The sequence below is a fragment of the Zonotrichia leucophrys genome, unplaced genomic scaffold (assembly GCF_028769735.1).
Source record: "Zonotrichia leucophrys gambelii isolate GWCS_2022_RI unplaced genomic scaffold, RI_Zleu_2.0 Scaffold_149_112214, whole genome shotgun sequence".
NCBI classification, from domain to species: Eukaryota; Metazoa; Chordata; class Aves; order Passeriformes; family Passerellidae; genus Zonotrichia; species Zonotrichia leucophrys.
The window spans coordinates 87,447-112,214 of record NW_026992354.1 but is presented as its reverse complement, the minus strand read 5'-3'; the positions used below and the strand labels follow the sequence as shown (position 1 = coordinate 112,214).

General features: G+C 49.9%; 2 protein-coding genes across 5 annotated transcripts; both read right to left on the bottom strand.

Moving 5' to 3' along the window:
- Window positions 1-6: 6 nt before the first annotated feature.
- LOC135461010 (DNA repair protein XRCC1-like) lies at window positions 7-5,233 on the bottom strand (the record flags this gene model as incomplete). Its single annotated transcript, XM_064737991.1, has 8 exons — window positions 5,117-5,233; window positions 4,912-5,004; window positions 4,518-4,616; window positions 4,126-4,305; window positions 3,897-3,971; window positions 2,187-2,286; window positions 2,029-2,105; window positions 7-163 (listed from the first exon to the last, which is right to left on the bottom strand). Coding segments are annotated over exons 1-8 (832 nt in total), but the record flags the coding sequence as incomplete, so codon positions are not given.
- A 285-nt stretch (window positions 5,234-5,518) lies between these two features.
- Window positions 5,519-24,655, bottom strand: SMG9 (SMG9 nonsense mediated mRNA decay factor). Of its 4 annotated transcripts, none has more exons than XM_064737992.1 (13): window positions 23,909-24,655; window positions 23,328-23,399; window positions 22,967-23,210; window positions 22,247-22,344; window positions 20,580-20,692; window positions 19,811-19,922; window positions 18,708-18,803; window positions 18,502-18,587; window positions 16,677-16,780; window positions 12,365-12,472; window positions 9,873-9,986; window positions 7,208-7,349; window positions 5,519-5,648 (listed from the first exon to the last, which is right to left on the bottom strand). In XM_064737992.1, exons 1-13 carry the CDS (start codon window positions 23,996-23,998, stop codon window positions 5,570-5,572), a joined length of 1,458 nt encoding a protein of 485 aa, XP_064594062.1. In that variant the 5' UTR covers window positions 23,999-24,655; the 3' UTR covers window positions 5,519-5,569. The 4 variants fall into 4 exon arrangements, with proteins under 4 accessions (XP_064594062.1, XP_064594063.1, XP_064594064.1 ...); XM_064737993.1 differs by having other exon boundaries at window positions 22,967-23,207; XM_064737994.1 differs by lacking the exons at window positions 5,519-5,648; window positions 7,208-7,349 and adding an exon at window positions 7,712-7,815.
- Between the last annotated feature and the right edge of the window lie 113 nt (window positions 24,656-24,768).

Genomic DNA, 24,768 nt, shown 5'->3' with positions numbered 1-24,768 from the left:
GTCCCGAATTTTTTTGGGAGGTTCCTGAGGTTTTTTTGGGGTTTTCTGGATTTTTTGTGGAGGTTTCTGATTTTTTTGGGGGGGATTTTTGGGGTATTTTGGGCTTTTTTTGGGGGGTCCCGTTGGTGGTGGTGGTGGGGGAGGGGAGGCGGCGCTTGGGGGGCTGTGGGGAGAAAAAATAAAAAAAAAAAAAAAAAAAAAAGGGGTGTTAGAAAGGGAATTTTGGGGGGGTTTCAGGTGAAATTTGGGGGGTTCAGGTGAATTTTGGGGTCTCAGGTGAAATTTGGGAGGTTCCAGATGGATTTTGGGGGTCCCAGGTGGGATTTTGGGGAGTTTTGGGGGTCCCAGATGGAGTTTGGGGAGGTTTGGGGGTCCCCAAGTGGAATTTTGGGGAGTCCCAGGTGAAATTTGGGAGGTTCCAGATGGATTTTGGGGGGTCCCAGGAGGGATTTTGGGGTGTCCCAGGTGTATTTTGGGGTGATTTTGGGGTCCCCCAGGTGTATTTTGGGGTTCCCCAGGTGCATTTGGGCTCCCCCAGGTGTATTTTGGGGTGTATTTGGGGTTCCCCAGGTGTATTTGGGGTGTCCCAGGTGTATTTTGAGGTGATTTTGGGGTTCCCCCAGGTGTATCTGGGGTGTCCCAGGTGTATTTGGGGTGATTTTGGGGATCCCCAGGTGTATTTTGGGGTGATTTTGGGGTTCCCCAGGTGTATTTTGGGGTGTCCCAGATGTATTTTGGGGTGATTTTGGGGTGATTTTGGGGTTCCCACGATGTATTTGGGGTTCCCCAGGTGTGTTTGGGGTGTCCCAGATGTATTTTGGGGTTCCCCAGGTGTATTTGGGGTGTCCCAGGTGTATTTTGGGGTGATTTTGGGGTTCCCCAGGTGTATTTGGGGTGTCCCAGGGGTATTTTGGGGTGATTTTGGGGTGTCCCAGGTGCATTTGGGGCCCCCCAGATGTATTTTGGGGTATATTTGGGGTGTCCCAGGTGTATTTTGGGGTTCCCCAGGTGTATTTTGGGGTGATTTTGGGGTCCCCCAGGTGTATTTTGGGGTTCCCCAGGTGTATTTGGGGTTCCCCAGGTGTACCAGGTGTGTCCCAGGTGTATTTTGGGGTGATTTTGGGGTTCCCCAGGTGCATTTTGGGGTTCCCCAGGTGTATTTTGGGGTTCCCCAGGTGTATCTGGGGTGTCCCAGGTGTATTTTGGGGTCCCCCAGGTGTATTTTGGGGTTCCCCAGGTGTATTTGGGGTCCCCCAGATGTATTTTGGGGTCCCCCAGGTGTATTTTGGGGTTCCCAGGTGTATTTTGGGGTGATTTTGGGCTCCCCCAGGTGTATTTTGGGGTGATTTTGGGGTTCCCCAGATGTGTTTGGGGTTCCCCAGGTGGATTTTGGGGTCCCAGGTGCATTTTGGGGTTTCCCAGGTGGATTTTGGGGTGATTTTGGGGTCCCCCAGGTGTATTTTGGGGTGATTTTGGGGTCCCCCAGGTGTATTTTGGGGTGATTTTGGGGTTCCCCAGGTGTATTTGGGGTTCCCCAGGTGTATTTGGGGTGTCCCAGGTGTATTTTGGGGTGATTTTGGGGTCCCCCAGGTGTATTTTGGGGTGTCCCAGGTGTGTCCCAGGTGTATTTTGGGGTTCCCCAGGTGTATTTGGGGTGTCCCAGGTGTATTTTGGGGTGATTTTGGGGTCCCCCAGGTGTATTTTGGGCTCCCCAGGTGTATTTTGGGGTGATTTTGGGGTCCCCCAGGTGTATTTTGGGGTGATTTTGGGGTCCCCCAGGTGTATTTTGGGGTTCCCCAGGTGTATTTTGGGGTGATTTTGGGGTCCCCCAGGTGTATTTTGGGGTTCCCCAGGTGTATTTGGGGTGTCCCAGGTGTATTTTGGGGTGATTTTGGGATTCCCCAGGTGCATTTGGGGTTCCCCAGATGTGTTTGGAGTTCCCCAGGTGTATTTGGGGTGTCCCAGGTGCATTTGGGGCCCCCCAGATGTATTTTGGGGTCCCCCAGGTGTATTTTGGGGTTCCCTTACCTGTCCATTTCCATCCCTCTCCGTCTCCTGCAGAGCGGCTGCAGCGTAGCTGGGCCCAGGCGGGGGCTGGGCGGGGCCTGTGAGGGGGGAGGAGCTTAACTGGGGATGGGGAGGGGCTTCAATGGGCGAGGGAGGGGCTAAAGGGGGCGTGGCCTCACCTGCGGTGGGGGAGGGGCGTTGGTAGAACAGCGCCCCGGGGGGGCGGTGGGGGCTCCCCTCCCCCTCCTCGCGCAGCGTGAACGCGCCCAGGCGGCGAACCTGGGGTCAAAGGTCAGGGGTCAGCACGGGGTGAGCCGGGGGTCACTCACACAGTGGTCACTCATTGGTCACTCAGTGGTCAGTGGTCAGTTGTTGGTCACTGGTCACTTAGGGGTCACTCACTGGTCAGTGGTCACTCACTGGTTAACGGTCACTCAGTACTCATTGGTCACTCAGTGGTCAGTGGTCACTCAGTGGTCACTCAGTGGTCACTCAGTGGTCACTGGTCATTGGTCATTCTGGTCACTCAGTGGTCAATAATCACTCAGTGGTCACTCATTGGTCACTCAGTGGTCAGTGGTCAGTTGTTGGTCAGTTGTTGGTCACTGGTCACTCAGGGGTCACTCAGGGGTCACTCACTGGTCAGTGGTCACTCACTGGTTAACGGTCGCTCAGTAGTCATTGGTCACTCAGTGGTCACTCAGTGGTCAACAATCACTCAGTGGTCACTCATTGGCCATGGGTTACTCGTTGGTCACTCAGTGGTCACTGGTCATTGGTCATTCTGGTCACTCAGTGGTCAATAATCACTCAGTGGTCACTGGTCACTGGTCATTCAGGGGTCACTCACTGGTCAGTGGTCACTCACTGGTCACTGGTCATTGGTCACTCTGGTCACTCAGTGGTCAATAATCACTCAGTGGTCACTCATTGGCCATGGGTTACTCGTTGGTCACTCAGTGGTCACCCATAAGTCACCGGTCACTTGGTCACTCAACAGTCAGTGGTCACTCATTGGCCACCCATTGGTCACTCAGTGGTCAGTGGTCAGTTGTTGGTCAGTTGTTGGTCACTGGTCACTCAGGGGTCACTCAGGGGTCACTCACTGGTCAGTGGTCACTCACTGGTTAACGGTCACTCAGTACTCATTGGTCACTCAGTGGTCACTCAGTGGTCACTCAGTGGTCAATAATCACTCATTGGTCACTCAGTGGTCACTGGTCACTCTGGTCACTCAGTGGTCAATAATCACTCAGTGGTCACTCATTGGCCATGGGTCACTCATTGGTCACTCAGTGGTCACCCATAAGTCACCGGTCACTTGGTCACTCAACAGTCAGTGGTCACTCAGCGGTCAGTGATTGCTCATTCAGTGGTCACTCACACAGTGGTCACTCATTGGTCATTGGTCACTCAGCAGCCATTGGTCACTTATTGGTCACTCGTTGGCCAGTGGTCACTTACTGGTCACTGGTCACTCAGGGTGATTCATTGGTCAGTGGTCACTCAGTGGTCAGTGATTGGTCAGTGGTCACTCAGTGGTCATTCATTGGTCAGTGGTCACTCAGTGGTCAGAGATTGGTCAGTATGGTCAGTCTCTGGTCAGTGATTGGTCAATGGTCAGTCTCTGGTCAGTGGTCACTCAGTGGTCAGTGATTGGTCAGGGGTCACTCAGTGGTCAGTGATTGGTCAGTGGTCACTCAGTGGTCAGAGATTGGTCAGTATGGTCAGTCTCTGGTCAGTGATTGGTCAATGGTCAGTCTCTGGTCAGTGGTCACTCAGTGGTCAGTGATTGGTCAGTATGGTCAGTGGTCAGTCTCTGGCCAGTGATTGGTCAGTGGTCACTCAGTGGTCAGTGGTCACTCAGTGGTCACTCATTGGTCACTCACCGGCGCCGGGGGCGGTTCCTCACCCTCCTCAGGGGCAGCGAAGGCTCTGATGAACGCCAGGCCATAGGGGCGGCTCTGGGGGCGGGGCCAACAGGTGAGAATGGACAGGTGAGACCTGACCCCGCCCCCACGTGACCCCTGACCCCTCCCAGGTGACCCCTGACCCTGCCCCCAGGTGACCCCTGACCCCTCCCAGGTGACCCCTGACCCCTCCCCCAGGTGCGCTCACCTGGCAGTAGGGCTGGCTCAGCACCACCTGCAGTCGGTCGTACCTGGCCGTGGGCGTGGCCGCGGTGGGCGTGGCCGGGCGTTTGACCAATGACTGAGGCCCAAAGAGCCGCACCCGGCCTGGCCCCGCCCCCGCCCGGCTCTCGCTGGGTGACATCAGAGCTGAGCTGGGGAGCAGCACCTGGGACAGGTGAGATAAGGGTGAGATAAGGGTGAGATAAGGACAGGTGAGGCTCAGGTGTGCCCAGGTGTCCCCAAACTCTCAAATTTTCACCATTTTTCCCCAAATTTTTACCGTTTTTCCTCCAAATTTTCACCGATTTCCCCCAAATTTTCGCAGTTTTGCCCCATTTTCCCACCCCCAGGTGTGCCCAGGTGGCCCCCAGGTCTCACCTGGAACTCTCCCCCGGCAGAGCAGCCCAGCAGCACCTCCACGAAGGCGGCGCCGTCGTTGCCGATGTGCAGGGAGTGGATGGGCCTGGTGTCGCCCAGCTGCGACCAGTTCAAACCAGTAAATTCCCAGTAACCTCCAAATAACATCCCAGTATCTCCCAGTATAAACCAGTAACCCCAAATCCCCCTTTAACCCTTTCGCAGTCCCTCCCGGCTCCTCCCAGTTCCCTCAATCCCCTCCCAATCCTCTCCAATTCCCTCCCAGTCCATCCCAGTTTACCCCAGTGCCCCTCAGTCCCCTCCCAGTCTATCCCAGTCCCTCCCAGTATAAACCAGTAACTCCAAATCCCACTATTGCCCTTTCCCAGTCCCTCCCAGTTTATCCCAGTCCCACCTCCAGCACCACACTCAGCTGTTTCTCCCCCGCCGTCGCTCCTCTCCATTTCCCGCCATCGTCGGGCCTCAGCAGATTCTCCGCCGGGTGACGCTGCGGACGCACCGGAGCCTCAACAACGACCCCAAACCCGCGGGACCGGGAGCGGAACCTCCTCCCGGTACCGGGACTTCCTCCCGTTCCCACCGAACCTCCCTGAACCCACCGGATCCGCGCTGGTCACCGACACCACCCGCGTGAACGGAATCTCCGCCATCGCCGCCTCCCTCCCCTCACGGCGCCACCGGAAGCCCCCTCAGAGCTCCACCGGAAGCCGCCTCCGAGCTCCCTCACGGAGGAGACGCTCTGTCCAACACACCCCCAACTCTATGGCTTCCCCGCAGTCCTCCCGGCGCTTCTGCGCATGCGCGCGGAGCCGCTCTACCCCACTAGTCCTCCCGCCTCTATGGTCACGTGAGGGGGTTTCCCGCCCTTTTCCAAGCGCGGGAAGCCGTGAGGGGAAAGGGGCGGAACGACGATAATTAAACCTCCGTGAGGTTAATTACGCCTAATAAAGCTTTAGGTAATTAACTAATTAAGATGTGGCGTTAATTAAGAGCGAGACGAGGTGGTTTTGGCGGTTTATTGGCGCAAGGGGGAGCTTCCCAGTGCTCCCAGTTCAGCCCAGTAAGCGGCCGTACTCGGCCAGGGCTGAGGATTTCTTCACCCCATCCCAGATGCGAGCGGCGTAATGGAACCTGCAGAAACCAGTACGGACCAGTTTGGACCAGTATGGACCAGTTTGGACCAGTATGGGTTAAGAAATGCCCTCCCAGTTCCCTCCCAGTATAAACCAGTGGCCCCAAACCCCCTCCCAGTACAAACCAGTAACCCCAAATCTCCCTTTTACCCTCTCCCAGTTCCTCCCAATCCCCCCCAATCCCATCCCAGTCCCTCCCAGTTTATCCCAGTCCCTCCCAGTATAAACCAGTGCCCCCAAACCCCCTCCCAGTATATCCCAATCCCCTCCCAGTCCCTCCCAGTATAACCCAGTAACCCCTTTAACCCTTTCCCAGTCCCTCCCAGTTTATCCCAGTGCCCCCCAATCCCCTCCCAGTACAAACCAGTAACCCCCAATCCCCCTTTAACCCTTTCCCAGTCCCTCCCAGTATATCCCAGTTTATCCCAGTCCCCCTCCCCACAGTGCCCTCCCAGTATACACCAGTATCCCCCAATCCCCTCCCAGTTCCCGTCCCTCCCAGTCCCTCCCAGTACATCCCAGTCCATCCCAGTCCCTCCCAGTCTCCCTCAATGCACTCACAGCTCCCCCTGGTGGCGGCTTTGGGAACTGCAGCGCCCTCCCAGTCCCTCCCAGTATAAACCAGTGACTCCAAACTCCATCCCAGTCCAAACCAGTAACCCCAAACCCCCCTTTAACCCTTCCCCAGCCCCTCCCAGTATAAACCAGTGCCCCCAAACCCCCTCCCAGTTTATCCCAGTCCCTCCCAGTATAAACCAGTGCCCCCCAATCCCCTCCCAGTTTATCCCAGTCCCTCCCAGTCCCCTCCCAGTATATCCCAGTATATCCCAGTATATCCCAGTATATCCCAGTCCCTCCCAGTCCATCCCAGTCCCCTCCCAGTGCCCTCCCAGTATAAACCAGTGCCCCCAATCCCCTCCCAGTACATCCCAGTATGTCCCAGTATATCCCAGTATATCCCAGTATATTCCAGTCCCTCCCAGTGCCCTCCCAGTATAAACCAGTGCCCCCCAGTCCCCTCCCAGTCCCTCCCAGTGCCCTCCCAGTATAAACCAGTGCCCCCCAATCCCCTCCCAGTACAAACCAGTAACCCCGAATCCCACTTTAACCCTTTCCCAGTCCCTCCCAGTTTATCCCAGTCCCTCCCAGTGTAAACCAGTGCCCCCAGTCCCCTCCCAGTACAAACCAGTAACCCCAAACCCCCCCTTTAACCCTTTCCCAGTCCCTCCCAGTATAAACCAGTAACCCCAAACCCCCCTTTAACCCTTTCCCAGTCCCTCCCAGTATAAACCAGTAACCCTGAATTCCACTTTAACCCTTTCCCAGTTTATCCCAGTCTGCCCCAATCACCTCCCAGTCTCTCCCAGTTTATCCCAGTCCCTCCCAGTATAAACCAGTGCCCCCCAATCCCCTCCCAGTCCATCCCAGTCCCTCCCAGTATAAACCAGTGCCCCCAAATCCCCTCCCAGTCCATCCCAGTCCCCTCCCAGTATATCCCAGTCCCTCCCAGTGCCCTCCCAGTCCATCCCAGTCCATCCCAGTCCCTCCCAGTCTCACCAGTTCCTCTCGGTCAGCAGGCTGTGCGATAACTGGGAACGTGCAGCTGCCAGGACCCGACCCCTGAGCCGGGCCAGGAGCCCCCCGAGCCCCCCCCGACCCCGGAATGGGGGCAGGGCGGGGAACAGCGCCCCTCCCCCACCTGTGGGAACGCACATCTTACTGGTTTGTACTGGTTTATACTGGTTTGCACTGGTTTGTATTGGTTATAATGGGTTATAATGGTTATAATGGGTTAGAATGGGTTATAATGGGTTATAATGGGTTATACTGGGTTATACTGGTTTATACTGGGTTATACTGGTTTATACTGGGCCAGGAGCCCCCCCCGAGCCCCCCCCCGACCCCGGAATGGGGGGAGGGCTGGGAACAGCGCCCCTCCCCCACCTGCGGGAACGCACATCTTACTGGTTTGTACTGGTTTGTACTGGTTTGTATTGGTTATAATGGTTATAATGGGTTATAATGGTTATAATGGGTTATAATGGGTTATAATGGGTTATAATGGGTTATACTGGGTTATACTGGTTTATACTGGGCCAGGAGCCCCCCGAGCCCCCCCCGACCCCGGAATGGGGGCAGGGCGGGGAACAGCGCCCCTCCCCCACCTGCGGGATGGGATTTGTACTGGTTTGTACTGGTTTGTACTGGTTTGTATTGGTTATAGTGGTTAGAACGGGTTATAATGGGTTATAATGGGTTATACTGGTTTATACTGGTTTATACTGGGATGGGTTCATCCCTGACACCCCCCAACGGGATGAGCGCCCCTCCCCCACCTCTGGGAACGCACATCTTACTGGTTTGTACTGGTTTGTATTGGTTATAATGGTTATAATGGGTTATAATGGGTTATACTGGTTTATACTGGTTTATAGTGGGCCAGGAGCCCCCCCCGACCCCGGAATGGGGGCAGGGCGGGGAACAGCGCCCCTCCCCCACCTGTGGGATGGGATTTGTACTGGTTTGTACTGGTTTGTACTGGTTTGTATTGGTTACAATGGATTATAACGGTTATAATAGTTATAATGGGTTATAATGGGTTATAATGGTTTATACTGGTTTATACTGGTTTATACTGGGGTGGGTTCACCCCTGACACCCCCCGATGGGATGAGCGCCCCTCCCCCACCTGCGGGATGGGATTTGTACTGGTTTGTACTGGTTTGTACTGGTTTGTATTCATTTCAATGGTTTTTAATGGTTTTTAATGGTTGTACTGGTTTATACTGGTTTATACTGGGGTGGGTTCACCCCCATGGGAAGAGCGCCCCTCCCCCACCTCTGGGAATGCACATCTTACTGGTTTGTACTGGTTTGTACTGGTTTGTACTGGTTTGCATTCATTTCAATGGTTTTTAATGGTTTTTAATGGTTATACTGGTTTATACTGGTTTATACTGGTTTATACTGGGGTGGGTTCATCCCGACGGGAGGAGCGCCCCTCCCCCACCTGTGGGCATGCACATCTTACTGGTTTATACTGGTTTATACTGGTTTGTACTGGTTTGTACTGGTTTTAGTGATTTTTAATGGTTATACTGGTTTATACTGTTTTATACTGATTTATAATGATTTATACTGGTTTATACTGGCCCATACTGGTTTATACTGGTTTATACTGGTTTATACTGGTCCATACTGGTTTATAATGATTTACACCAGTTTGTAACAATTTTTAATGGTTTTTAATGGTTTGTACTGGTCTATACTGGTCCATACTGACCCATACTGGTTTATAATGATTTATATTAGTCTATACTGGTTTATACTGGTCTATACTGGTGTGCAATGATTTAAAGAACTGTATAATGGTTTATACTGGTTTATACTGGTTTATACTGGTTTATACTGGTTTATACTGGTTTATACTGATTTATATTGGTTTATACTGGTTTATACTGGTTTATACTGGTTTATACTGGTTTATACTGATTTATACTGGTTTATACTGGTTCATAATGGTTTATAATGGTTTATACTGGTCCATACTGGTTTATACTGGTTTATAATAATTTCCAATGGTCTATAATGATCTATACTGGTCCATACTGTTCTGTACTGGTTTATAATGGTCTGTACTGGTTTATACTGGTTTATATCGGTCTATACTGGTTTATACTGGTTTATATCGGCCTATACTGGTTTATAATGATTTCTAATGGTGTGTAAAGATCTGTACTGGTTTATACTGGTTTGTACTAGTCTATACTGGTTTATAATGATTCCTAATGGTGTGTAATGATCTATACTGGTTTATACTGGTTTATAATGGTCTATACTGGTTTATATCGGTCTATACTGGTTTATAATGATTTCTAATGGTGTGTAATGATCTATACTGGTTTATCCTGGTCCATACTGGTTTATACTGGTTTGTACTGGGGGCAGGGCGTCCTCGGGCTCCTCCTCCAGGGGGGGCAGTGGGAGCATCCCCAGGGCTCTGTACTGGTTTATACTGGTCTATACTGGTCTATAATGGTTTATAATGACCTATACTGGTTTATACTGGTTTGTACTGGTCTGACCTCGGGGCAGGGCGTCCTCGGGCTCCTCCTCCAGGGGGGGCAGTGGGAGCATCCCCAGGGCTCTGTACTGGTTTATACTGGTCTATACTGGTCTATAATGGTCTATACTGGTTTATACTGGTTTATACTGGTCTGACCTCGGGGCAGGGCGTCCTCGGGCTCCTCCTCCAGGGGGGGCAGCAGGAACAGATTGACCTCGGGCTCGGCCCCGGGGGGGGCACCGGGGAGCAGCTCCCGCATGGACAGCGAGCCTGGGAGGGGCCCAAAATTCACCCAAAATGATCCAAAAATCACCCCAAAATCGGCCTAAAAATCACCCCAAAATTCACCCCAAAAGGGGAAAAATTCACCCCAAAATTCACCCAAAATCAACCAAAAATCAGCACAAAATCAGCACAAAAGGGACAAAATTCACCCCAAAATCAGCCCAAAATTCACCCCAAAATCAGCCTAAAAATCACCCCAAAATTCACCCCAAAATTCACCCAAATTCACCCCAAAATCAGCCCAAATTCACCCCAAATATCCCTAAAATTCACCCCAAAATCACCTCAAAATCAGCCCAAATTTACCCCAAAATTCACCTCAAAATCAGCCCCAAATTCACCCCAAAATTCACTCAAAATCAGCCCAAAAATCACCCCAAAATCAGCCTAAAATTCACTCCAAAATTCACCCAAATTCAGCCCAAAATCAACAAAAATCACCCCAAAATTCACCCCAAAATCAGCCTAAAAATCACCACAAAAGGGGCAAAATTCACCCCGAAATTCAGCCAAAATCACCCCAAAATCAGCCCCAAATCATCCCAAAATTAACCCAAAATCAGCCCAAAATCAGTGTAAAAATAACCCCAAAATTCACCCCAAAATCAGCCCAAAATCAGCCCAAAAATGGGGAAAAATTCACCCTAAAATTCACCCAAAATTCACCCCAAATTCAGCCCAAAATTCACCCCAAAACTACCCCAAAATCAGCCCAAAAATAACCCCAAAATCACCCCAAAATTAGCCCAAAATTCACCCCAAAGTGGGCAAAATTCACCCCAAAATCCCACAAATTCACCCCAAAATTCACCCCAAAATCAGCACAAAAGGGGCAAAATTCACCCCAAAATTCACCCAAAATTGGCCTAAAAATCACCCCAAAATTCACCCCAAAATCAGCCCAAAAATCACCCCAAAATAGGCAAAATTCACCCCAAAATCAGCACAAAAATCACCCCAAAATCAGCCCAAAATCACCCCAAAATCAGCCCAAAATTCACCCCAAAATCAACCAAAAATCAGCCCAAAAATCACCCCAAAAGGGGCAAAATTCACCCCAAAATTCACCCAAAATTCACCCCAAAATTCACCCAAAATCAGCCTAAAAATCACCCCAAAAGGGGAAAAATTCACCCCAAAATCAACCAAAATCAGCACAAAATCAGCCCAAAATTCACCCCAAAATCAACCCAAAATCAGCCCAAAATCACCCCAAAATCAGCCTAAAAATCACCCCAAAATCAGCCCAAAATTCACCCCAAAAGGGGAAAAACTCACCCCAAAATTAACCCAAAATCAGCCTAAAACTCACCCAAAATATCCCTGAAATCAGCCTAAAATAAACCCCAAAATGGGCAAAATTCACCCCAAAATATCCCTAAAATTCACCCCAAAATCAGCCAAAATTTACCCCAAAATCACCTCAAAATTCACCCCAAAATTAACCCAAAATATCCCTGAAAACAACCTCAAAATGAACCCAAAATTCACTCCAAAAGGGGCAAAATTCACCCCAAAATTACCCCAAAATCAGCCCAAAATTCACCCCAAAAGGGGCAAAATTCATCCCAAAATAGGCCTAAAATTCACCCCAAAAGGGACAAAAATCACCCCAAAATCACCTCAAAATCAGCCCAAAATTCACCCCAAAATAGGCAAAATTCACCCCAAAATCAGCACAAAAATCACCCCAAAAAACCCAAAATTCAGCCCAAAAATCAGCCCAAAATTCACCCCAAAAAAACCCTAAAATTCAGCCCAAAATTCACCCCAAAATTCACCCCAAAATCAGCACAAAAGGGGCAAAATTCACCCCAAAATTAACCCAAAATCAGCACAAATTCACCCCAAAATTAACCCATAATCACCCCAAAATTAGCCTAAAAATCACCCCAAAATTCACCCCAAAATCAGCCCAAAATTCACCCCAAAATCACCCCAAAATTCACCCCAAAAGGGGCAAAATTCACCCCAAAATCAGCACAAAATCAGATTAAAAATCACCCCAAAATCACCTCAAAATCAGCCCAAAATTCACCGAAAATTCACCCCAAAATCAGCACAAAATCAGCCCAAAATCAGCCCAAAATTCACCCCAAAATCAGCACAAAAATCAGCCCAAAATTACCCCAAAATTCACCCCAAAAAAACCCCAAAATCAGCCCAAAAATCAGCCCCAAATTCACCCCAAAATCAGCCTAAAAATCACCCCAAAATCAGCCTAAAACGGCCCAAAATTCACCTAAAATTCCCCCTAAATCCCCTCAAAATCATCCCAAATCCCCCCAAACCCACCTGGGACCCCCGAAATCCCCCAAAATCCCCCAAAATTCCCAAATTTTCCCGATTTTGCCCAAACTCACCCCGATATTTGAGCCTGGAGTGCGCCATCAGGCGGCCGAGCACGCGCTGCATCTGCGCCAGGCGGCGCGGGGAGAAGCACTCGGGGGGAGCGCGGGTCTGCACGAACACTGTGGGGATTAAAGGGTTAATGGTTAATGGCACAGCTGGAGGGCGAAAATTTGGGGAAAATCGGTGAAAATTTGGGAAAAATCGGTGAAAATTTGAGGAAAATCGGGTGAAAAATGGAGATTTTGGGGGGCAGAAACACTCGGGGGGAGCGAGGGTTTGAGCAAAAATTATGGGATTAAAGGGTTAATGGGTTAATGGCACAGCTGGCACAGCTGGCACAGCTGGAGGGGCGAAAATTTGGGGAAAATCGGGCGAAAAATGGAGATTTTGGGGACGCCTGGGGGGAAAAAAATGGGGAAAAAGTCACCCAAAAATGGGGAAAATTGGGTGAAAAATTGGGTGAAAAATTGGGGAAAATTGGGTGAAAAATTGGTGGAAATTGGAGAATCTGGGGACACCTGGGCAGCGAAAATTTGGGGAGAATTGGTGAAAATTTGAGGAAAATCGGGTGAAAAATGGAGATTTTGGGGATGCCTGGGGGGGTAAAAAATCACCCAAAAATGGGGAAAATTGGGGAAAATTGGGTGAAAAATTGAGTGAAAAATTGGTGGAAATTGGAGAATCTGGGCACACCTGGACAGTGAAAATTTGGGGAGAATCGGTGAAAATTTGAGGAAAATCGGGTGGAAAATGGAGATTTTGGGGGGCAGAAAACACTCGGGGGGAGCGCGGGTCTGCACGAACACTGCGGGCAGGAAAGGGTTAATGGGGTAAGGGCACAGCTGGAGGGCGAAAATCAGTGAAAATTTGGGGAAAAATTGATGAAAATTTGGGGGAAAATCGGTGAAAATTTGAGGAAAATCGGGTGAAAAATGGAGATTTTGGGGGGCAGAAACACTCGGGGGGAGCGAGGGTTTGAGCAAAAATTATGGGGATTAAAGGGTTAATGGGTTAATGGCACAGCTGGGCACAGCTGGAGGGCGAAAATTTGGGGAAAATCGGTGAAAATTTGGGAAAAATCGGTGAAAATTTGAGGAAAATCGGGTGAAAAATGGAGATTTTGGGGGGCAGAAACACTCGGGGGGAGCGCGGGTCTGCACGAACACTGCGGGCAGGAAGGGGTTAATGGTTAATGGCACAGCTGGGGGGTGAAAATTTGGGGAAAATCGGTGAAAATTTGGGAAAAATCGGTGAAAATTTGGGGAAAATCGGTGAAAATTTGAGGAAAATCGGGTGAAAAATGGAGATTTTGGGGACACCTGGAGGGGAAAAAATCACCCAAAAATGGGGAAAATATGGGGAAAAATTGGGGAAAAAATTGGGTGAAAAATTGGGTGAAAAAGTGATGGAAATTGGAGAATCTGGGGACACCTGGGCAGCGAAAATTTGGGGAAAATCGGTGAAAATTTGAGGAAAATCGGGTGAAAAATGGAGATTTTGGGGGGCAGAAACACTCGGGGGGAGCGCGGGTCTGCACGAACACTGCGGGCAGGAAGGGGTTAATGGTTAATGGCACAGCTGGCACAGCTGGAGGGTGAAAATTTGGGGAAAATCGGTGAAAATTTGGGGAAAATCGGTGAAAATTTGAGGAAAATCGGGTGAAAAATGGAGATTTTGGGGACACCTTGGGGGGGAAAAAATTGGGAGAAAAATTGGGGAAAATTGGGTGAAAAATTGGTGGAAATTGGAGAATCTGGGGACACCTGGGCAGCGAAAATTTGGGGGAAAATCAGTGAAAATTTGAGGAAAATCGGGTGAAAAATGGAGATTTTGGGGGGCAGAAACACTCGGGGGGAGCGCGGGTCTGCACGAACACTGCGGGCAGGAAGGGGTTAATGGCACAGCTGGCACAGCTGGCACAGCTGGAGGGTGAAAATCGGGGAAAATTTGGGGAAAATCGGTGAAAATTTGGGGAAAATCGGTGAAAATTTGAGGAAAATCGGGTGAAAAATGGAGATTTTGGGGGAGAAAATGGGGAAAAAATCACCCAAAAATGGGGAAAAATTGGGTGAAAAATTGGGTGAAAAATTGGTGGAAATTGGAGAATCTGGGGACACCTGGGCAGCGAAAATTTGGGGAAAATTGGTGAAAATTTGAGGAAAATCGGGTGAAAAATGGAGATTTTGGGGACACCTGGGGGGAAAAAAATGGGAAAAAAATCACCCAAAAATTGGGTGAAAAATTGGTGGAAATTGGAGAATCTGGGGACACCTGGGCAGCGAAAATTTGGGGAGAATTGGTGAAAATTTGGGGAAAAATCGGTGAAAATTTGGGAAAAATCGGTGAAAATTTGGGGAAAATCGGGTGAAAAATGGAGATTTTGGGGGAGAAAATGGGGAAAAAATCACCCAAAAATGGGGAAAATTGGGTGAAAAATTGGGGAAAATTGGAGAATCTGGGGACACCTGGACAGCGAAAATTTGGGGAAAATCAGTGAAAATTTGGGGAAAATGGGTAAAAATTTGGGGGAAAAATCGGGTGAAAAATGGAGATTTTGGGGGAAAAAATGGGAAAAAAATCACCCAAAAATTGGGGGAAAAATTGGTGGAAATTGGAGAATCTGGGGACACCTGGGCTGCGAAAATTTGGGGAGAATTGGTGAAAATTTGGGGAAAATTGGGTGAAAATTTGGGGAAAATCGGTGAAAATTTGAGGAAAATCGGGCGAAAAATGGAGATTTTGGGGGAGAAAATGGGGAAAAAAATCACCCAAAAATTGGGTGAAAAATTGGAGAAAATTGGAGAATCTGGGGACACCTGGGCAGCGAAAATTTGGGGAAAATCGGTGAAAATTTGGGAAAAATCGGTGAAAATTTGAGGAAAATCGGGTGAAAAATGGAGATTTTGGGGGGCAGAAACACTCGGGGGGAGCGCGGGTCTGCACGAACACTGCGGGGAGGAAAGGGTTAACAGGTTAATGGCACAGCTGGGCACAGCTGGAGGGCGAAAATTTGGGGAAAATCGGTGAAAATTTGGGAAAAATCGGTGAAAATTTGGGGAAAATCGGTGAAAATTTGAGGAAAATCGGGTGAAAAATGGAGATTTTGGGGAGAAAATGGGGAAAAAAATCACCCAAAAATTGGGAAAAATTGGGTTAAAAATTGGGGAAAATTGGAGAATCTGGGGACACCTGGGCAGCGAAAATTTGGGGAGAATTGGTGAAAATTTGGGGAAAATCGGTGAAAATTTGGGGAAAATCGGGTGAAAAATGGAGATTTTGGGGGAGAAAATGGGGAAAAAATCACCCAAAAATGGGGAAAAATTGGGGGAAAATTGGTGGAAATTGGAGAATCTGGGGACACCTGGACAGCGAAAATTTGGGGAGAATTGGTGAAAATTTGAGGAAAAATCAGTGAAAATTTGGGGAAAATTGGGTGAAAATTTGGGGTTTTTGGAAGGAAAATTGGGAATTTGGGCACACCTGGGTCAGGACTAACTTGTTAATTATCCATAAATTAATTCTCTTTAGTTAAATTATCTATAAATTAATTAATTCTCTCACCCAGGTGTGGGTCAGGACCCATAAAATCAAATTTTAGGGGAATTTTTGGGAGAATTTTGGGGGAATTTTGGGAGAATTTTTGGAAAACTTTTGGACGAATTTTGAGGGAAAATTTGGGGGAATTTTTGAGAGACTTTTGTGGGAATTTTTGGGGGAATTTTGGGGGAATTTTGGAAGAATTTTGGCGGAAATTTTGGGCAAATTTTTTGGGGAATTTTGGGGGAATTTTGGGGGAATTTTGAGGGAATTTTTGTGGAAATTTTTGTGGAAATTTTGGAGGAATTTTGAGGGAATTTTTGGGGGAATTTTGGGGAATTTTTGGGGAATTTTTGGGGAATTTTGAGAGAATTTTTGGGGAATTTTTGAGAAATTTTTGGGGAATTTTTGGGGAATTTTGAGGGAATTTTTTGGGAATTTTGGGAGAATTTTGAGGGAATTTTGGGGGAATTTTGGAAGAATTTTGAGGGAATTTTTGGGGAATTTTGGGAGAAATTTTGGGAGAATTTTGTGGGATTTTTGTGGGAATTTTGTGGCAATTTTTTGGGAGCACTTTATGCCAAGGACCTAGGCATTAATTACCCCTAAATTAATTAATTACAATTAACGAATCCCTCATCCAGGTATGGGTCAGGCTCCCATAAAATCAAATTTTAGGGGAATTTTTGTGGGAATTTTATGGGAATTTTTTGGTAGCACTTCACGCCAAGAACCTCTACACTAATTACCCATAAATTAATTAATTACAATTAATTAATTACTCACCCAGGTGCGGGTAATACTCCGAGGGCTCCTCGGGCCCGGCCCCGCTCGAGTCGTGGCTCGGGGACGGCGTCGGCGGCTTCACCATCTCGGCCGTCTGCAGGAACCTGGGGCAATTTGTTAATTAATGAGGTAATTAATGAGGTAATTAATGGGGTTATTAATGGGGCACCTATTGGGGGGTTTGGGGCATTTTTTGAGTAATTTTTGGGTCTTTTTCAGAGCATTTTGGGGTCACTTTTGTGTCATTTTTGGGTCACTTTTGGGGCAATTTTGTGTCATTTTTGTGGCCATTTTTGATTCATTTTGGGGTCAATTTGTGTCATTTTTTGGGTCACTTTTGGGGTAATTTTTGTGTCATTTTTTGGGTAATTTTTGATTCATTTTGGGGTCAATTTGTGTCATTTTTTGAGTCACTTTCAAGCCAGTTTTGAGATCATTTTTGTGTCACTTTTGTGCCATTTTTTGGGCAATTTTTGATTCATTTTGGGGTCAATTTGTGTCATTTTTTGGGTCACTTTTGGGGTAATTTTTGTGTCATTTTTGATTCATTTTGGAGTCATTTTTGTGTCATTTTTTGGGTAATTTTTGATTCATTTTGGGGTCAATTTGTGTCATTTTTTGGGTAATTTTTGGGGCAATTTTGTGTCATTTTTGTGGCCATTTTTGATTCATTTTAGGGTGAATTTCTGTCATTTTTTGGGTAATTTTTGGGGCAATTTTGTGTCATTTTTGTGGCCATTTTTGATCCATTTTGGGGTCACTTTTATGTCATTTTTTGGGTCATTTTTTGGGTCTCTTTTGGAGTAATTTTGCGTCATTTTTTGTGCCATTTTTGATTCATTTTGGGGTCAATTTGTGTCAATTTTTGGGTAATTTTTGTGATCATTTTTGGTTCATTTTGTGTCACTTTTGTGTCACTTTTGGGTCATTTTTAGGCCACATTTGGGTCATTTTTTGGGTCACTTTTGGGGTTATTTTGTGCCATTTTTGATTCATTTTGGGGTCAATTTGTGTCATTTTTTTACCATTTTTTATGTCAATTTTTGTGATCATTTTTGGTTCATTTTGTGTCATTTTTTGGATCATTTTGTGCCACTTTCAGGCCATTTTCTGGGTCACTTTTCTGTCATTTTTTGGCTCATTTTCAGGTAATTTTGGGATAATTTTTGGGTCATTCCCAGGTAATCTCCCAAACATTTTTAATCCACATTTTGTGCCATTTTTTGGGTGATTTTTGGGTCATTTTGTGCCACTTTTGTGTCACTTTTGGGTCATTTTTAGGCCACATTTGGGTCATTTTTTGGGTCACTTTTGGGGCAATTTTGTGTCATTTTTGTGGCCATTTTTGATTCACTTTGGGGTCACTTTTATGTAATTTTTTAGGTAAGTTTTGAGTCACTTTCAAGCCAGTTTTGAGATCATTTTTGTGTCACTTTTGGGGTCATTTTTGTGTCACTTTTGTGTCACTTTTGTGTCATTTTTTGTGTCATTTTTTGGGTCATTTTTGGGGTAATTTTGCGTCACTTTTGTGGCCATTTTTGATTCATTTTGGGGTCAATTTGTGTCATTTTTTTACCATTTTTTACGTCAATTTTTGTGATCATTTTTGGTTCATTTTGTGTCATTTTTTGGATCATTTTGTGCCACTTTCAGGCCATTTTCTGGGTCACTTTTCTGTCATTTTTTGGCTCATTTTCAGGTAATTTTGGGATAATTTTTGGGTCATTCCCAGGTAATCTCCCAAACATTTTTAATCCACATTTTGTGCCATTTTTTGGGTGATTTTTGGGTGATTTTTGGGTCATTTTGTGCCGTTTTCCCTCACCTGTAGAGCCCCAGGTCAGTGAACCAATCCTGCACCAGCAGCACCACGTGGCACACGGTGAACAGGAAAGCAGCGATCTGCAGCGACTGCATTTGCATAAATTAGCATAAATTAGCATAAATCAGCATAACCGCCACCTCCCCAGCATGACCAACCCCTCCTTAGCATAATTAACCCCTCATTAGCATAATTAACCCCTCATTTACCTGGGTTTCCACGTAGGCGTGGGGCAGCGCGAACTCGGGCGGGAGCTTCCGGTCGTTGTTGATCAGGTGATCCAGGTGGGCGGGGCTTAGGATGGGCTGGGGGCGTGGCCAAGAGGGGTTTGGGTCGGTGAGGCCACGCCCACATGAGCCAGCTGGGCGTGGCTTAGGATGGGCTGGGGGCGTGGCCAACGGGCTTGGATCAATGAGGCCACGCCCATGTGATTCAGGTGGGCGGGGCTTGAGATGGGCTGGGGGCGTGGCCAAGATTTGTGGGTCAGTGAGGCCACGCCCACATCTCCAAATATGGTAATAAGGGGGTGGGAAAAGGGTTAATGAGGGGGGTGGGGTGATGAAGGTAATTGGGGTGATTATGGTAATTGGAGTAATTATGGTAATTGGGATAATTATGATAATTAGGGTACGTTAATCGGAGAAATTACAGTAACTGAGGTGATTAAAGCTGGGCTAATTATGGCAATTAAAATAATTAATTAAGTCCTTAAATCAACACCAATTATGGAATAAACAAAGCTAATTAACCACTATTAAAGCGTTTTTCATATATTCAATAATAACCATAAACTAATTAGAGTGAATTAAGAGCAATTAAGGTACTTTCAATAATAACCATAAACTAATTAGAGTTAATTAAGAGCAATTAAGGTACTTTCAAGCTACTTTTGGACTAATTAACCCTATTAATTAACCTACTAAAGTTAATAAAGCACAACTAAATTACTTTTTGGTGTAGTTATTAATTATGATTAATTTTTTGTTGTTATTATTAGTTATTAATTATTTTCAATTATTAGTTGTTATTGTCAATTATTAGTTATTAGTAATTAATGCTATTAACCAACTAATTAAAACTAATGATTTGCAATTAAGCTATTTTCAATCTAATTATTATTATTACCTCAATAATTAAACTTAATTAACCCAAATTAATTAACTGTTAAGCTAATTTTTGGACTAATAATCAATATTTACAAAAGTATTAATGTTAATTAAAAGCAATAAAATCCAGATAACAACCGATTACAGACCGGTAAAGGGTAAATAGGGGTAATTAATGTTAATTAGCATTAATTAGCGTTAATTACCTGCGTGTCCAAGAACAGGACGCGCTCCTGGGTGATGAACAGGTCGATGCCCCCGGTCTGGGCCCCGCCCCTCTCGCGGAGCTCCGGCGGCTGCGGCCGGAACACGAAGGAGCTGAGAACCAGTAAAAACCAGTATAAACCAGTACAAACCAGTAAAAACCAGTATGGACCAATATAAACCAGTATGGACCAGTATGGACCAGTATAAACCAGTATGGACCAATATAAACCAGTATGGACCAGTATAAACCCCTCCCAGTCCATCCCAGTATAAACCAGTAACCCCAAATCCCCCATTAACCCTTTCCCAGTCCCTCCCAGTATAAACCAGTAACCCCAAACTCCATCCCAGTACAAACCAGTAACCCCAAATCCCCCATTAACCCTTTCCCAGTCCCTCCCAGTTTATCCCAGTTCCTCCCAGTACAAACCAGTAACCCCAAATCCCCCATTAACCCTTTCCCAGTCCCTCCCAGTATAAACCAGTAACCCCAAACTCCATCCCAGTACAAACCAGTAACCCCAAACCTCCCATTAACCCTTTCCCAGTCCCTCCCAGTACAAACCAGTGACCCCAAATCCCCCATTAACCCTTTCCCAGTCCCTCCCAGTTTATCCCAGTTTGATCCCAATCCATCCCAGTCCCTCCCAGTATAAACCAGTAACCCCAAACCCCCCATTAACCCTTTCCCAGTCCCTCCCAGTACAAACCAGTAACCCCAAATCCCCCATTAACCCTCTCCCAGTCCCTCCCAGTATAAACCAGTACCGCGGGTCCTCCTCGGGCTGGTTCCCGGCCAGCAGTGACATCACCGTGGATTTCCCGGTTCCCTGCAGCCCCAGCGCTCCCACCACCAGCACGTCCGTCTGCTCCAGCAGGAACTGGGACAAACTGGGAGTCACTGGGAGGGGCCTGGACACGCCCCCGGCCACGCCCACCCTGATAAACCCCGCCCCCATGCCGCTAAACCCCGCCCCCCGCATGTCCGTCTGCTCCAGTGGGAACTGGGATGGACTGGGAGTCACTGGGAGGGGCCTGGACACGCCCCCGGCCACGCCCACCCTGCCCTGGCCATGCCCACCCCACTAAACCCCACCCCCAGCCTGCTAAACCCCGCCCCCAGCTCGCTAAGCCCCGCCCCCAGCACATCAGTCTGTTCCTGTAGGAACTGGGAGTCACTGGGAGGGCCCTGACCCCGCCCATGGCCACGCCCACCCAGCTAAACCCCGCCCCCAGCACATCCAGTATGAATTAGGAGTCACTAGAAGGGTCCCAAGCCACGCCCACCACACTAAGCCCCGCCCCCAGCCCATACTGGAGTCACTCAGAGAGTTCTGGTCCCGCCCACCACACTAAACCCCGCCCCCAGCCAATACTGGGAGTTATTGAGTTGTTCCCAAGCCACGCCCACCACACTAAACCCCGCCTCCAGCCCATACTGGGAGTTACTGGGTTGTTCCCAAGCCACGCCCACCCCACTAAACCCCGCCCCCAGCCAATACTGGGAGTTATTGAGTTGTTCCCAAGCCACGCCCACCACACTAAACCCCACCCCCAGCCAATACTGGGAGTTACTGGGAGCTTCCCAAGCCACGCCCACCACACTAAACCCCACCCCCAGCCCATACTGGGAGTCACTCTGAGAGTCCTGGCCCCGCCCACCACACTAAGCCCCGCCCCCAGCCCATACTGGGAGTCACTCAGAGTCCTGGCCCCGCCCACCACGCTAAACTCCACCCCCAGCCCATACTGGGAGTTATTAGGTTGTTCCCAAGTCACGCCCACCACACTAAGCCCCGCCCCCAGCCCATACTGGGAGTCACTCAGAGAGTCCTGGCCCCGCCCACCACACTAAACCCCACCCACAGCCCATACTGGGAGTTACTGGGAGCTTCCCAAGCCACGCCCACCACACAAAGCCCCGCCCCCAGCCCATACTGGGAGTCACTCAGAGTCCTGGCCCTGCCCACCACACTAAACCCCACCCACAGCCCATACTGGGAGTTACTGGGAGCTTCCCAAGCCACGCCCACCACACTAAACCCCGCCCCCAGCACATCCAGTATGAACTGCGAGTCACTAGGAGGGTCCCAAGCCACGCCCACCACACTAAGCTCCGCCCCCAGCCCATACTGGGAGTCACTCAGAGAGTCCTGGCCCCGCCCACCACACTAAGCCCCGCCCCCAGCCCATACTAGAAGTCACTAGGAGGGTCCCAAGCCACGCCCACCACACTAAGCCCCGCCCCCAGCCCATACTGGGAGTCACTCAGAGAGTCCTGGCCCCGCCCCCAGCCCATACTGGGAGTTACTGGGAGCTTCCCAAGCCACGCCCACCACACTAAACCCCACCCACAGCCCATACTGGGAGTCACTGTGAGGGTCCTGGCCCCGCCCCTTTGAAGCCCCGCCCACCCCTGTTCAAGCCCCGCCCACCTCGAGGGCGCTGTCGCACCAGTTCATTTGCTCGTCCACCAGTTTGATGCTGCTTTTCATCTTCTCGGGCGCCGCCAGCCGGGCCTGGGCCTGGGCAGCTGGGGGAGGGGCCAAGGGGGGACACGCCCACTTAGCGACACGCCCACCAAGCAAAAAACCCCGCCCCTAATGTAGTAATTTGCATAAAACCGGCGACATCCACTAATAAACTTTTCACGTTCTGGTGTTGTAATTGAATTGAGATTTGGGGTTGGCCATGCTCACAGGGACCACACTCAAAACTGGCCACGCCCACAGCCCAAACCACGCCCCTTTTGACCAAAGAATGCCATTGACTCTCATCCTTTAGCCCCGCCCACAAAATGGCCACACCCCAATTACCACACCCAGTCTTGGCCAAGCCCCCAAGCCAAACCACGCCCATTTTGTCTACCCAATCCCCTTGAGTCTTATCCTTTAACCCCGCCCACAACAATCTAATACACCCATAACCACGCCCACCATCACATTGGCCACGCCCACCCCAAACCACACCCACCTTCATCCACTCCCCTCAAATGCTCCCTTTTAGCCCCACCCACAACCACACCTTCAATTGACCACACCCCTTCATTCCCCGCCCCTTTCCACACCCAATCCATTCAATTTAGCCCCGCCCACTCAATAAACCCCACCCATTTTAGCTCCTCCCACATCCCCATTTAAGCCCCACCCACTCACGGTCCAGCGCGGCGGGCGGGGCCAATCCCCGGCTGTGCAGTTGATAGACAGGCTGGGTGGGGCGTGGCCCCTCCCTCTCGGTGGGCGGGGCTTGCTGTGGGCCCTCCCCTGGTGCTGCCGAGGCTCCGCCCCCTCCCCGCCCCTCCTCCCCCCGCGCTTTCATCAGCACGATGGGCGGGGCCGGCGCGGGAGGGGGCGGGGCTTGCGCTGGCCCCGCCTTTGGGGCGGCTGGAGGCGGCTGCTGCTGGGTATAAATAGAAAATGACGTCATGGGGCGTGGCTACACAAGATGGGAGGGGCCACACCCACTTTTATGAGTGACCACGCCCCCTTGGATGATAGCCACGCCCCTCATACTCACCCGTTCTGCAGGGGGCTTGGCCAGGATGATTGGCGTCTTCTGTAGGGTCCCCGCTGGCTCCTCCCCCATCTCCTGTGGGCGGGGCAAGGTCAGTTAGGCCACACTCACTACACCCACAGACAGTCACGCCCACCCAGGTGTAGCCACGCCCCCTGTCCAACCTCTCATTGTTCATTATAAGACTCTAGGCCACTCCTACTGTGTGCCACACCCATCAAAGCCACGCCCCACCCCATTCATCTTCTGTCAATCATTCCTAAGCCACACCCCACCCTGCACTGTTGTCAATAATTTCTAAGTCCCGCCCTCTCCATAATCCACACCCCATGCAGCTGCTGTCAATCAACCACAAGAAGTGTCAATCAATTCTTCATCCTGCCCCCACACAGCTGCTGTCACTCAAACCCAAGCCCCGCCCTACTCCCCACAGAGCTGCTGTCAATCATTCCCAAGCCCCGCCTCACTTACACAGCCGCTGTCAATCAACCCCAAACCACTCTCAATCATTCAGAAACCACGCCCCACTCCCCACACAACCGCTGTCAATCATTCCCAAGCCCCACCCCCTTAGCCCCGCCCACCCTCCTCTCTCCGCCTCCCTCCGGTTCCTTCTCTCGGTTCCAGCAGCGGCGCCGCGCGCCGGGGGCGGGGCTCTGCCCGGAGTCCGACATGGCGGCACCGGCACCGGGGCTGCTCCGGGCCCCGAGCGGCTCCCGGGGACGGTCTGGAGGGTCCTTAGGGGCTCCCGGAGCGTCTTGAGGGGGTTCCGGAGGATCTTGAGGGGCTCCCGGAGGGTCTTGAAGAGTCCCGGAGGGCCCTGAGGGGATCCCAGAGGGTCGTGAGGGGAAACCGGGGAGACTCGAGAGGGTCCCGGATGCTCCTGAGGGAGTCCCGGAGGTCTTGAGGGGGTCCCGGGAGGTTTCTGAGGGTCTTGAGGGGGTCCCGGAGGTTCCTGAGGGGGCACCGGAGGTTTCTGAAGGGCTCCCGGAGAGTCCCGGAGAGGATCCCGAGGGTCCCGGGGGTTCCTGAGGGGGTCGCGGAGAGGATCCCGGGGGTACCGGAGGGTCCTGAGGGGGTCCCGGAGGCTCCTGAGGGGGTCCAGGCGAGGCCCCGAGCGGCTGTCAGGGAGGTTTCTGGGGATCCCTGGAAGGTTTTAGGGGTCCCGGGTAGATTTTTGAGGACCCCGGGAATGTTTTAATGGACCCGAGGAGAAATTCGGGGTCCCCGGGAAGGTTTTGGGGGTCCCGGGGAGCTTTAAGTGGCTCCCGGAGCCCCTGAGGGCTCCTGAGGCCGCTTCCGGTTCCGTTCCCGCTGCTCCCGCCCGCGCGCGCGGCCTGACGGGAAAGGGGGCGTGGCCTGACCGAGACCGCTGTGCGCATGCGCCTAGCCGTGAAGGGCGTAAAAAAATTCCTCAAAAAATCCCCCCCCAAAAATTCCCTGA